Source organism: Lepisosteus platostomus, chromosome 5 (assembly GCF_059453375.1).
Source record: "Lepisosteus platostomus isolate fLepPlt1 chromosome 5, fLepPlt1.hap1, whole genome shotgun sequence".
NCBI classification, from domain to species: Eukaryota; Metazoa; Chordata; class Actinopteri; order Semionotiformes; family Lepisosteidae; genus Lepisosteus; species Lepisosteus platostomus.
The window spans coordinates 53162768-53174687 of record NC_142615.1 but is presented as its reverse complement, the minus strand read 5'-3'; the positions used below and the strand labels follow the sequence as shown (position 1 = coordinate 53174687).

The 11920-nt window shown below is 44.4% G+C and overlaps 1 protein-coding gene, 1 long non-coding RNA gene and 1 other non-coding gene across 3 annotated transcripts; all 3 read left to right on the top strand.

The window, feature by feature from the left end:
* trnar-ccu (transfer RNA arginine (anticodon CCU)) lies at positions 1-72 on the top strand. Its single transcript has one exon. It is a non-coding gene; the product is annotated as a tRNA-Arg (tRNA).
* A 9575-nt stretch (positions 73-9647) lies between these two features.
* Positions 9648-10514, top strand: LOC148669279 (uncharacterized). The gene is made up of 3 exons (XR_015937029.1): positions 9648-10120; positions 10222-10337; positions 10414-10514. It is a non-coding gene; the product is annotated as an uncharacterized LOC148669279 (long non-coding RNA).
* Positions 10515-10605: 91 nt separating this feature from the next.
* LOC148669278 (zona pellucida sperm-binding protein 3-like) lies at positions 10606-11371 on the top strand. Its single transcript, XM_088630999.1, has 3 exons — positions 10606-10774; positions 10852-10969; positions 11168-11371. The coding sequence occupies exons 1-3, from the start codon at positions 10650-10652 to the stop codon at positions 11369-11371; spliced, it is 447 nt and encodes a 148-aa protein (XP_088487125.1). The 5' UTR covers positions 10606-10649.
* Positions 11372-11920: the final 549 nt, after the last annotated feature.

Genomic DNA, 11920 nt, shown 5'->3' with positions numbered 1-11920 from the left:
GACCTCGTGGCACAATGGTAGCGTATCTGACTCCTGATCAAAAGGTTGCGTGTTCAAATCATGTCGAGGTCAGCTGATGTGGTTGCTTTTGCTGAACCCGGAATTTACACCACGCAGTTGGGTTTTAGCTGTACACCACCTAGGTAATCTGAACAAAATAACATAGCAGTACAGAACACCCAGTCAGGAGCTTATGCAGCATTTCATCTTGAACACGACAAGAGAAAAGGCACACTGCATGTCCGCGAAACATCACGTCTGACTTTAGAGACAGTGACATCAGAGAATGGAAGTTTTTTTTTGTAACAGGTTCAAGCAAACCTGAAAGTTAGGGAGTGTTTGGTCACTTTTGTATGAAAAAGTGTCTGAAGCCTGTAATTATAATTTGCCCTTTTTTAATTGTGGTTGAAATCCACTCCCATGTACCAAGACCTTACAGTATATTCATGTTTACTTAAATTACTAACTATTGGACTATTGGACATTAGTTGGTGTTTTTTTTTGTAACGATTTGCTATTTCATGCAGGAAAGAAAGGAACCCAGACCCAACGTTTGCTTTCAGGTGCGGTTCATTTACATAACGGACATCTATTTCTGAGGAGCCTGATTTAAATCACACAACCCCTGTAGAAGTCGAATCGACAATCTTATAAACCGAAATCAGCCGCGTTATCCATTAAACCACTAGCCCGTCACGTAAATGAATTTCACCATGGTGAGTTCAGCGCCGCTACTAGTAATACCCCACCCCCATCTTAAATTTCTAAGTGAGAACCGTGTTTTCTACATTTTTATCAGTTTTAAAAAATCAGTACTTTTAAGCAGACAAAGCCTTTATGTGTCGCTCTGAATTTCTAATTGATTTAGAATTCCAAGAAAAAAGCGTTTTCTTCCACAACGGCGTGAAATGATCACGTCTTTCACTCTACTTCTCTCTAGTAGTAAAGCTTATCTTGCTAGGTGAGCATTTGCTCTGGTAAATTAGGTAACTTTTCATGTTAACTCACTTCTTCTAAACACAACATTTCCTGGTGCATGTTTTCTCCATGAAAAAATACATTTTCCCTTAGATGATTTCTCATTTAGTTTCATCAAAGAGTACAGAAAGAAGAAAGAAAGGAAAAGTGTCATAAATGAACTCTGTCGCCCTTGGGAGATGTCAAGCGCATTGGACATGAAAAGTGCCCAATAAAAGCCATTTCTCTTACGGTCAGGGCTCCTGTTCCGTGTAAAGGAGGCAGCTTGCTCAGCCGGCAGACTCAGGGCTTACTGAACGCAAATGGCTCAGAGCGGTGTGTCCAAGCTGCTGTAAAAGAGGAGAATTCTGCCGGCACTGTGGCTGAGTCGGTTTAAGTACCTGTCTCGTTAACTGGAGATCCTGGCTCCACATCCCAGCTGTGACTTTCTTCCTGTCTTTTTGTGCAGAAACTACCATCTTGGACAACCCAAATCTTCAATGAGAATCAGTGAAACGAAAACCAAACACATGTATACACTCGCGTCCTAGCCTGAAAGAAAAATTATGGAAGCATTTGAGGAATAACAACAGTAGTCTGAACAGCTCCAACCTACAGTATCAACTGTTCAACAGTGATCGCTCCCTCTACACCCAGTTTATAACACTGAAAATGATTCAGGAAGCACAGCAAAGTTCTAAAACCAGCGGTTGAAAAGCGTCTAGATACATAAAATGACAATCTCTCAAAAGTAAAATCTTAATCTTTTAAATATTGTCATCCATATATTTTCGTTTTTCTCTTTTTTACATAACACGCTTTCGAGAAATAGACTGTCTTGTAATGAAAGCTGCATTAGAAAATGTGTACCTCAATTAAAATCGACAATATGTCTTTTGCGTTATTCAGCTTTCTTAGCGCTTGGGTCTCGATTCAGATATTGCAATGAAAGCAACAGGGGAGTGAGTTTTCCTTTTCTAAATCAAAGGTGATCTGCTCACAAGGAAGTATAAAAACTTTTTTATACTTTTGAAGAAAGCAAATTGTCGAAACACTGTTGCTTCATAAGCTAATAAGTAAGGTTTCTGAGCACGCATTGTATTACTAATGCTATTATTAATTAAAAAAAAAGCTTAAATTCACATAATGGAATTTGGACGGCTCAAAGTAGCCTATTCCTTGTACAACTTTACTTGCCCGGTGAGTAGAGTTTTAAGCAACGGCAGCAGATGTAACAGTAATAGCAACAGCGTAGAGTGTCACAATACACTCTATGAAAGAATTGCGGCTTCAGATCGTTTTGTTCTGTTGAAGCTACCTACAGGCTCCGAATTGTTGACATTGGCTGTGATCTTCTTTTTTCAAGTTTCATGAAATTCTTCACATATTTGAAATATTTCATTCGGGTTCGCCTAATACACGGTGCAAACCGTACCTGCAGCAGAATGCTGTGGCACATGAATCCGTTTTGTTTATCGGTTGTAAGGATTGAGGAGCGTACTACAAATCGAGCAAGCGAAAAGAAAATTAAACAGGAGTCACTTTTTGGAGTCACTGAGTTATGTAGTTTTGAGACTAAATATCTGACTTTCAGTTTGAAGCGGTACAATGGATTCCAGGTCACATTCGTTCTTGATTCAGGATATATATGAATGTGCTAATGGTTAAAACTATGTTTACATGAGGTACAAGCGGTAACATTTTCATTGCGAGAAGAAAGTCAGTCCGTGCGCATTTCTCAGCGTGCACATTGTCAGGAACACTAAACCCACAGTGCCAGCAAACCTTTCGATAGTCTGTAGGTACTGCCACTGCAAATATAACAGGTTGTTCATACAGACGTATGATATCGTTGCTATCTCGTAATTAGATGATAATTTGGTATTTCTTAATTAGGAGAATTCAGGATTTTTTTCCTTGGTGGCAACAATGCGCTTCCGCAATAAATCATAGACTCTGCTTTTAAAAATAGCTGCACCAGGCACATGGACACAGATAAACACTGATTTAAAATTCAAGAATATGAATGGTCAATTGCTTACAGTTGGGTTTTTTACGTTTCGTATTTTGCGATTTGTGTATCAATCTTTTAACAATTCATTAAAATGCTAACAATATGTAAAATAAAAACAACAGCACCGTTAAATGCTGGGGAGACGGGTAGTTTTTTTAACAATCAGATTCCAATCTCTAATGCTGTGTGTGAGAGCTTACGTAACTTTCCTTTTCTCACATTTTCTGACAACTATTCCAAAGGGGCACCCTGTCAACTCCTAACACTTTTACAAAATCTGCCTGCGTTTCATTTTTGTCGTTTTATTTTTTTTAAAGTTCAATATTGATCATAACTAAAGAAAATAATGATCACGAACAAAAAAAAGGGCTGAAGATGCGAGTCGCTCTTGAATCAGAGCTGGGTGACACGGGCTTCTGTTCTGATATGATTGTACGAGAAGCAGGGGGAATGAGCTGAATCAGGAGGGAGACATTTCGTATGCTCGTGTATATGTTAACGCATGACCTACATCGTAAAACTAAATTAAAAGCTAACATTAAGTTGTCAAAGTCATTCATTTATATACAAACAAGAGACAAACATAGTAATGATTCTACATTAACTTGTCCTGCACTGATCAGACTAATTGAAATGTATGAAAGCCCGTTTCCGCCAGGGAGTTACAAAAAAACGTGCTATGGTATCGCAGAATTGCGACTAAGTAACTCAGAATTGCGACTTAGTAACTCACAACTCCGACTTTATATCTCACATTTGCAACTTTAAAATAACCCATAATTAATTGTCTGTCACTTCATTATTGTGACGGATTCGGGTTCTAGGATTTGTACCTTCGCTGCTCCCACTCTAGTTCGTGCCTCACTGCATTGTTTCGAACCCAGGTCTTGCCAGCTGAGCTAAAGAACACTTTCTTTAGTCCCGGCGGCCAGCATCCCTGTTATGCGCAGGGGAGAGCACCGGGGTAAAGTTAGCTTGAAGTTCGAAAACGATTTTGGCACGCCTGTAGCGCTTTCACGAAATCTCTTAGAGTTACAAAAACACTAGCTTTGTGTTTAAAATACATTGTGGATGATTTCTCAGCCTTTACTTTTTCGGTTTTATGAAATTTTTTTGACCATGCACGAATATTCTTTTGTCCATATCTCCGCAATGGAAGCACAGAACGCCTTCAAACCAAAAGCATTTTAAAGACCACGACTTGTGGATATTTCCACAGCCTTTACATCAAACTATCAGTGAGCTAATTATCTTTTTTTAAACCTCCAGTTTTTCATCGATGCGTAATTACGCACGAACTGGAACCCGGGGGACCGCTGTGTGCACACGTTCACAACGCGAGAAATACTGTTCAATACGGCTTCGTGCGAAAAAACCGTATATGGCCATAGGAAGCAGAACAGCGCAGTCTCCCATTACCCAGACTGTAAGCACGGGAATAAAGCTTTGTTTGATTTCTGAAACCCTTCCTTTACATCCTGTTTTCATTCAGGTAAGGGTCAACTATATTCACAATACTACTGACAGCAGGAAGATTAAAATATTCTTTTCTCAGCAGCTTATTAAAAACAGCTCCCATGATGTTCAAACCGACGTTTTACACAGAACACTGACACAGCTTTGTGTTCTGAATCTCTTTTTCTCATGCTTTTATTTAATGTGGCACAATGCACTGGGATAGGGGTATTCTGTTCACAAACCAATAGCATTTAAACCACAGCACCCACAATGCTGCAAGTAAGTGTTTTGCACACTAAGCAGGTCCTCTGACTTTCCCCAGCTTTGTTTTGGGTTGTGGAACCTTTCTTTATATTTTTTATGATTTTTTGAAGATAACACTACAGGTAATATAGTGCCATAGGTGGGTCGACTTCATGGCTCAATAGCATTTCAAATACAGCACCCACACTGCTGAAACCAAGTGTTTTACACACCAGACAGGCCCCCTAACTTTATACAACCTTTCTGTGGTTGTGGCCCCTTTATTTATTTTTTTAATAAGAATTTTAGTTTTTCAATATGGCACCATTAGACAGGCGGTACATGGGGATTGGGGGGTGCTATTCATGAGTCAATAGCTCTTCAAGCACAACAGCCACAGTGCTGCAACCAGGTGTTTTACACCAAACATTTCCCCTCACCTTATACAACCTCGCTTTGAGTTGTGGAACATTTCTTTATTTTTTAATGTTTTTTTTTGACTGTAATCAAGTGTTGTGCTCGCTAGGCAGGCCTCCTGACCTTTCACAGTCATGCTTTGTTGTGTGCAACTTTAATTATCTTTTTAGGATTTTTTTAACATGGCAACTTCCACCGAGATGGGTGGGGGGTGTGGGGGTGCTCTTCAATAGCTTTTTCATCTATACACACAAACGGATGTAACCAAGACACTCAGAACCTGTCACGCAGGGGCTGACTGCTGAGGATAGGGATCCAATGCGGTGCCCTTGGTAGGGTTGCCGCGAGACGCAGGCGTAGTCGGAGTAAACAGGCAGGGGCCCGAGTCCGGGAAGGCGTAGTACAGGCGTAGGCACAGAATCGACAGGCGAAGGCGTAGTCGAGGGACTGGCAGGGGTCGGAAGGCGTAGAAGTTGCGTCGGTAGGCAGAGGCGTAAACGAAGAGACAGGCTGGGGTCAGGATCCGAGAAAGCGTAAAATAGGCGAAGGTACAAAATCGAGTGGCTAAAGCGGTTGTCGGAAAAGCGGGGTCGAGGTCCAGGGGAGAAGTCATAGTAAGGCAAAGGTGTAGTTAGTAGGTAAGCTCCGGGAGAGAATCTCAATCGTGAGCAATGACCGGGGGACAGATGAGGGTTTAAGTAGAGGACTGATTGACATGTGCACATTTGGTATGGGGAGAGCTTGAGGGAATGCGGGAGCGCTTGCCTGCGTGAGGGAGATTAATGACAGAACCAACAGAATCATCCTGAACTCATAGAAAAACAAGAATGCCCCCGAGACACCTGAATCCCCCTCCTGGACCACTCTGGTATCAACACCCCCAAACCCATCCATACCAGCTAACAAGACTCAGAATCGGTGCAACCCTCCAACCTGGACCAAGAGCAGGATGGGACAAGAACATGCACCACACTACGTACACAGGTTTGTATTTTTGGCTGAAGATGAAAATGTCTAACATAGATTGTTTTGGTTCTAGCAAACAATAAAAATAGTTGTTAAAATCCAAACACACATAATGAGATCACTCTCTGTCAGTATGTGTAACATTCTGGGTCTGGGCTCCTCTGTATTTGGGCTAAAGAGAGTTCAACAACATTATTAAATGCACTGACATCATAATCTGACAAGATCCATTGTTTAGGGGAGACTTGACCACCCACTGTCCCCCTGGTATCGTGAAGCTCATTGTTCTTTAGCTTTCCAAAACCAGAATCACTTGGGACTCCGGGGGGATCGGTGTATGCAAAATATGAATTCCTTATGCAAGAAATTGTATATGGTCAATATAGCGATCATATCTTATCAGCAGATGGTAATCTCCAAGGAACAAGTAATAGGTTTATTCCACGCTGAAAAATGATCAAATGATTGATGAACCCAAGTGATTTGAAAGAAATGTTAAACAACTCAAAGCGAGGTTGTATAAGGTTAGGGGAGCTGTCTGGTGTGTAAAACACCTGGTTGCAGCACTGTGGCTGTTGTGCTTGAAGAGCTATTGACTCGTGAAGAGCAAGATGTACTATCCCCATGTACCGCCTGTCTAATGGTGCCATATTGAAAAACTCATAAAAAAATAAAGAAAGGGGCCACAACCACAGCAAGGTTGTATAAGGTTCTGGGGGCTGTCTGGTGTGTAAAACACTTAGTTTCAGCAGTGTGGGTGCTGTATTTGAAATGCTATTGAGCCATGAAGATGACCCACCTGTCCCAGTGTATTACCTGTAGTGTTATCTTCAAAAAATCATAAAAAATTAAAGAAAGGGGCCACAGCCACAGCAAGGTTATATAAAGTTAGGGGGCCTGTCTGGTGTGTAAAAAACTTGGTTTCAGCAGTGTGGGTGCTGTATTTGAAATGCTATTGAGCCATGAAGATGACCCACCTGTCCCAGTGTATTACCTGTAGTGTTATCTTCAGAAATTCATAAAAAAATAAAGAAAGGGGCCACAGCCACAGCAAGGTTGTACGAGGTTCGGGGGCCTGTCTGGTGTGTAAAACACTTGGGTACAGCAGTGTGGGTGCTGTATTTGAAATGCTATTAAGCCATGAAGATGACCCACCTATCCCAGTGTATTACCTGTAGTGTTATCTTCAGAAAATCCTAAAAAATATAAAGAAAGGTTCCACAACCCAAAACAAAGCTGGGAAAAGTCAGAGGACCTGCTTAGTGTGCAAAACACTTGCAGCATTGTGGGTGCTGTGGTTTAAATGCTATTGGTTTGTGAACAGAATACCCCTATCCCAGTGCATTGTGCCACATTAAATAAAAGCATGAGAAAAAGAGATTCAGAACACAAAGCTGTGTCAGTGTTCTGTGTAAAACGTCGGTTTGAACATCATGGGAGCTGTTTTTAATAAGCTGCTGAGAAAAGAATATTTTAATCTTCCTGCTGTCAGTAGTATTGTGAATATAGTTGACCCTTACCTGAATGAAAACAGGATGTAAAGGAAGGGTTTCAGAAATCAAACAAAGCTTTATTCCCGTGCTTACAGTCTGGGTAATGGGAGACTGCGCTGTTCTGCTTCCTATGGTCATATACGGGTTTTTCGCACGAAGCCGTATTGAACAGTATTTCTCGCGTTGTGAACGTGTGCACACAGCGGTCCCCCGGGTTCCAGTTCGTGCGTAATTACGCATCGATGAAAAACTGGAGGTTTAAAAAAAGATAATTAGCTCACTGATAGTTTGATGTAAAGGCTGTGGAAATATCCACAAGTCGTGGTCTTTAAAATGCATTTGGTTTGAAGGCGTTCTGTGCTTCCATTGCGAAGATATGGACAAAAGAATATTCGTGCTTGGTAAAAAAAATGTCATAAAACCGAAAAAGTAAAGGCTGAGAAATCATCCACAATGTATTTTATACACAAAGCAAGTGTTTTTGTAACTCTAAGAGGTTTCGTGAAAGCGCTACAGGCGTGCCAAAATCGTTTTCGAACTTCGAGCTAACTTTACCCCGGTGGGGAGAGCGGTGCCATCATCACTGCAACCAGATCGTACAAATTATATGTCGCAATGGAACAAGTAATAGGTTTATTCCATGCTGAAAAAAATAAGAAAGAAAACACGTTTCGGCTTTTTTTCAGCATGGAATAAACCTATTACGTGTTCATTTGCAGCCTACGCATGCTGATGCAGCTACCCACCTGAACTACAAATTGTATGTCGGCCGTTCAGTTACACTATATTGATTAATCGTACAAGATCATAGGATCTATAGGCCTGATGACTTGTCTTGTACAGTTCCCTGTTAAAAATCAAATTAATTACATTATTTTTTATGGAATCCCATTTCCGCCAGTGAGGCTTCCATAGTACCCGGATGGAATAGTGGACGGTGGGCTTTTTAAAAAAAAAATATTGAAACACCAGAAATACAAAAACGGAGACAGAATATGAAATAAGATACAGAAATAGACACTTCACATCCAGAGGAATTCACAATTATAAAATCTGAAACTTGTACTTTTTACATATTTCCATTGTATGTCCTTTTTTACTTAAAAAAGAAACTCTTCTTTAGCTCGGCTAGCAAGGCCTGGGTTCGAGCCAATACAGTGAGGCACGAAGTAGGGTGGGAGCGGCGAGGGCACAAGAATCCGTTACAATAACAAAAGGACAATGACATATGGGCTATTTCGAAGTCGCAAATGTGAGATATAAAGTCAAAATTCTGAGTTTTTAGGTCGCAATTCTGATATTCTAAGTCACAATTCTGAGATACCATAGTGCGATTTTTTTACTCCCTGGCGGAAACGGGCTTCCATTGGTTCTCAGTGCTGCGAAGCAAAAGCAATCTCTGGAAAATCAGACAAAGTATTATCAGATCATGTCAAAAGCTGATCCGTATTTCTTTACTGGGAAGCAAAGAAATGCTTGTATTACACATTTTAATATGACATGCAATTACACGTGAAAAATAGTAAAATTATTTTCATTGCGGTACATGTTGATAGAACAGCCCCCTCGATAAAGGAAAGTGTGGACGGACATGTCACATGTTCCGTACTCTGTCTGGCAGCGAGTTTAACACACTGTCCTCGGAAATTAGAAACTAATTGAACAATAAATTAATCTGAGCAAATTTTACACGTGTGGGTGATTTAATTCTGTCTAAATTGCGTGGAACTCCTCCGCTGAGCTCAGATACACACGGGAAAGTGTTCAGGCGGCTTCACGGAGTCCCGCCTCAGACTGGAAGCAGGTTCTAATTAGACGCTGAGAACAATCCGGGTCTCTGTGTGTAATTGATTGTGTTGATTGAGCGGTAGTGTGACCATGTGTGTGGTAGCATAGTCCTGCTAGTATAAAAACCTAGTCACCGCGTTCACACTTTATGCTCTCGTGCTTCAACAAAGTTTGCTGGTTTATTTGTCTTACTTCTGAAGCAGTTTAGTGGGACGTCAACTTGGCAATGCGCACGTTTCTCTTTGTGCTGTGCCTGTGCGCAGGGGCTGGGCTCCCCGCACTGATCTCCACCGGGCCGGCTGGCTGGGACTCTGGGGAATTAGCGCTCCAGGCCGACTTCCCGGCTCCTGAAGACGCAGCCCAGTCGGAGGACTTGAGCCTGGCAGATGCGCCCTCCGAAGACCTGTCTGCAAGCGAGAACGACTCGCAGTCCTTGGCTCCCGACTTTCGCCGCCTTCCCGTGTCCAGAGACGCGTACTCGCCCTACTTCGACAAGGAGAAGATGAAGCCCGAAGCCGGCAGCCGCCCCTTACCCGCCTACATCAAGAGCGTCCTGTTTCCTCCCCAGCGAGGGCGGCAGCCGGCTCGCCCGGCCATCGGGGGCACCCGAGGAGTGGCCGTGTGGTGCGACTCCAGCAGGATGTACGTGAGGGTCAGTCAGCTCCTGTTCGGCTTCAGCTGTCGGCCATCGGAGATGACCCTGGGCAACTGCAGCGTCAGCTGAACCACACGCAGTTACTTCTACTTCATCTACGGGCTTCACGAGTGCGGCACTGACCGATCGGTAAGCGGGTCTTCATCTACAGGCAGTGTATCGATGTGAGCTGTAGGGCTAGTGTCGGGGTTGCCTTGCCTGGGAATATCCCTTCCTCTGTGACCCAGCAGGTTGTCCAGGGCCGCCTGGTGTACTCCAACGCTCTCCGCTATGCCCCGCCCTCCTCCAGTGCACCTGTGCATCGCTTCATTCCCTTCTCTGTGCCGGTCAAGTGCTCCTACAACAGGTAGGCAGGGCTCTGCTGCTGGTGAGAAGCTGCTGGGGAAAGTGTCCAGAAGCCCCTCATCCCCTCTGTCCTGCAGGTTCCACTACTCCTACAAGGTTGGCTATGTCCCCACGTGGGCCAGGAGAAGGACCTTCTTCAAGGACCTGAAGAACAAGCACAGCTTTGTCCTGCTCACCACCAACTGTAAGCTCCTTGAGCAAGTGGCTCCTCCTGCCTTCTGCGGGTGCTGTGTGCAGGTGTAATGCTGTCTCTCTCTCTCCAGCCCGCTGGGTCCGGCTCTCTCCCAAGGATGAGTATTTCCTTGGTCAGCCCATGTACTTCCAGGCCACTGCCTACTTTGCCACAGCGGCGCAGAGGCTGTACATCCACTCGTGTTACGTAACGGAGAAACCAGACCAGCACTCTCAGCCCCGTTTCCCCGTAATCGACAACTTGGGGTACGGCCTCTTCTGGGAGGAGAGGTGTGCAGGAGCCCCGAGAGCCTGCAGGGGTTCATCCTTGTCCTTGTCCCCAGGTGCATGGTGGACAGCAAGGCAGATGGCTGCCTGTCCAGGTTTGTCCCCTCCAAGCAGAAGGATGTGCTCCGCTTCACGATTGATGCCTTCCTCTTCCAGAAGAAGCTGTCCAGGAAGGTACTGCTCTCAAAGGCTGCTCAGCCTTCCTGCTCTACTGATCCATGGTCTGCTTTCACGTCCATGATCTAGATGTGAACCAGACTGTGACAGCTGTAGTGCCTAGAGCTGCCAGCTTGCCTTCACTGATGGCAGAAGGTCCTTCTCTGTCCCTCTATTGGCCTTGATCCCTTAATGCTGTGACCTTCCCTCTTGTAGCATGAAGTGACTGAGCTGTACATGCACTGTGTCATGGCTGTGGCTCCTGCTAAAGCAACACCAGGGACCAAGTCCTGCACCTACAACAGGGAGGCGAAGAGGTACTTCTGCAAGGAGCCTGCTGAGGGTGCTCTGGGACATGCCAGGTGGAGGCTTCACCTGTCCTCCTCTCCTCAAGGTGGGAGGAGCAGTATGGTGACATGAGGTCTGTGCCTGCTGTGAGTCCAGGTGTGCTGGCAGCCGGAATGAAGGTGGGTCTGGTTCTCTATCCCTTGTGGATGCATCTCTGCCCAAGAGACAACCATGCTTGGACAACTGAGGAATGATCCTGTGCTGGACAAAAGGACTGTGTAGATGAGTAGACTGTGGGTCTCTGGGTATAGCAGATCCCTCAATCCTGGGTGTTGCTTGTCCACAGGTACCAGGAGCCTGGTGACCAGCAGTCGGGTGGCTGTGGCACCAGTAGAGGGTCCTCTGGATGTGGGAGCTGACTGGAATGAGGATGAGGAGGGAGACCCTCAGAGCTCCAGTGAAGATGCTGAGAGCACCAGTGAGGATGTGGAGGGAGCAGAGGACTTTGGAGATGTTGGCCAGTGGACAGGTAGGGTCTGGCAGGAGGAGCTCCTGTAGGGGTGGGTGTCCTGCAGTGTAGCTGGATTGTTCTCCTTCTTCCTCTCCAGGTGCCTGAATGAAGGCTCCAGCCTGGCCCTTGTGACTCTCCTGCCTCCACTTGCCTTGTAATGGCAACATCTC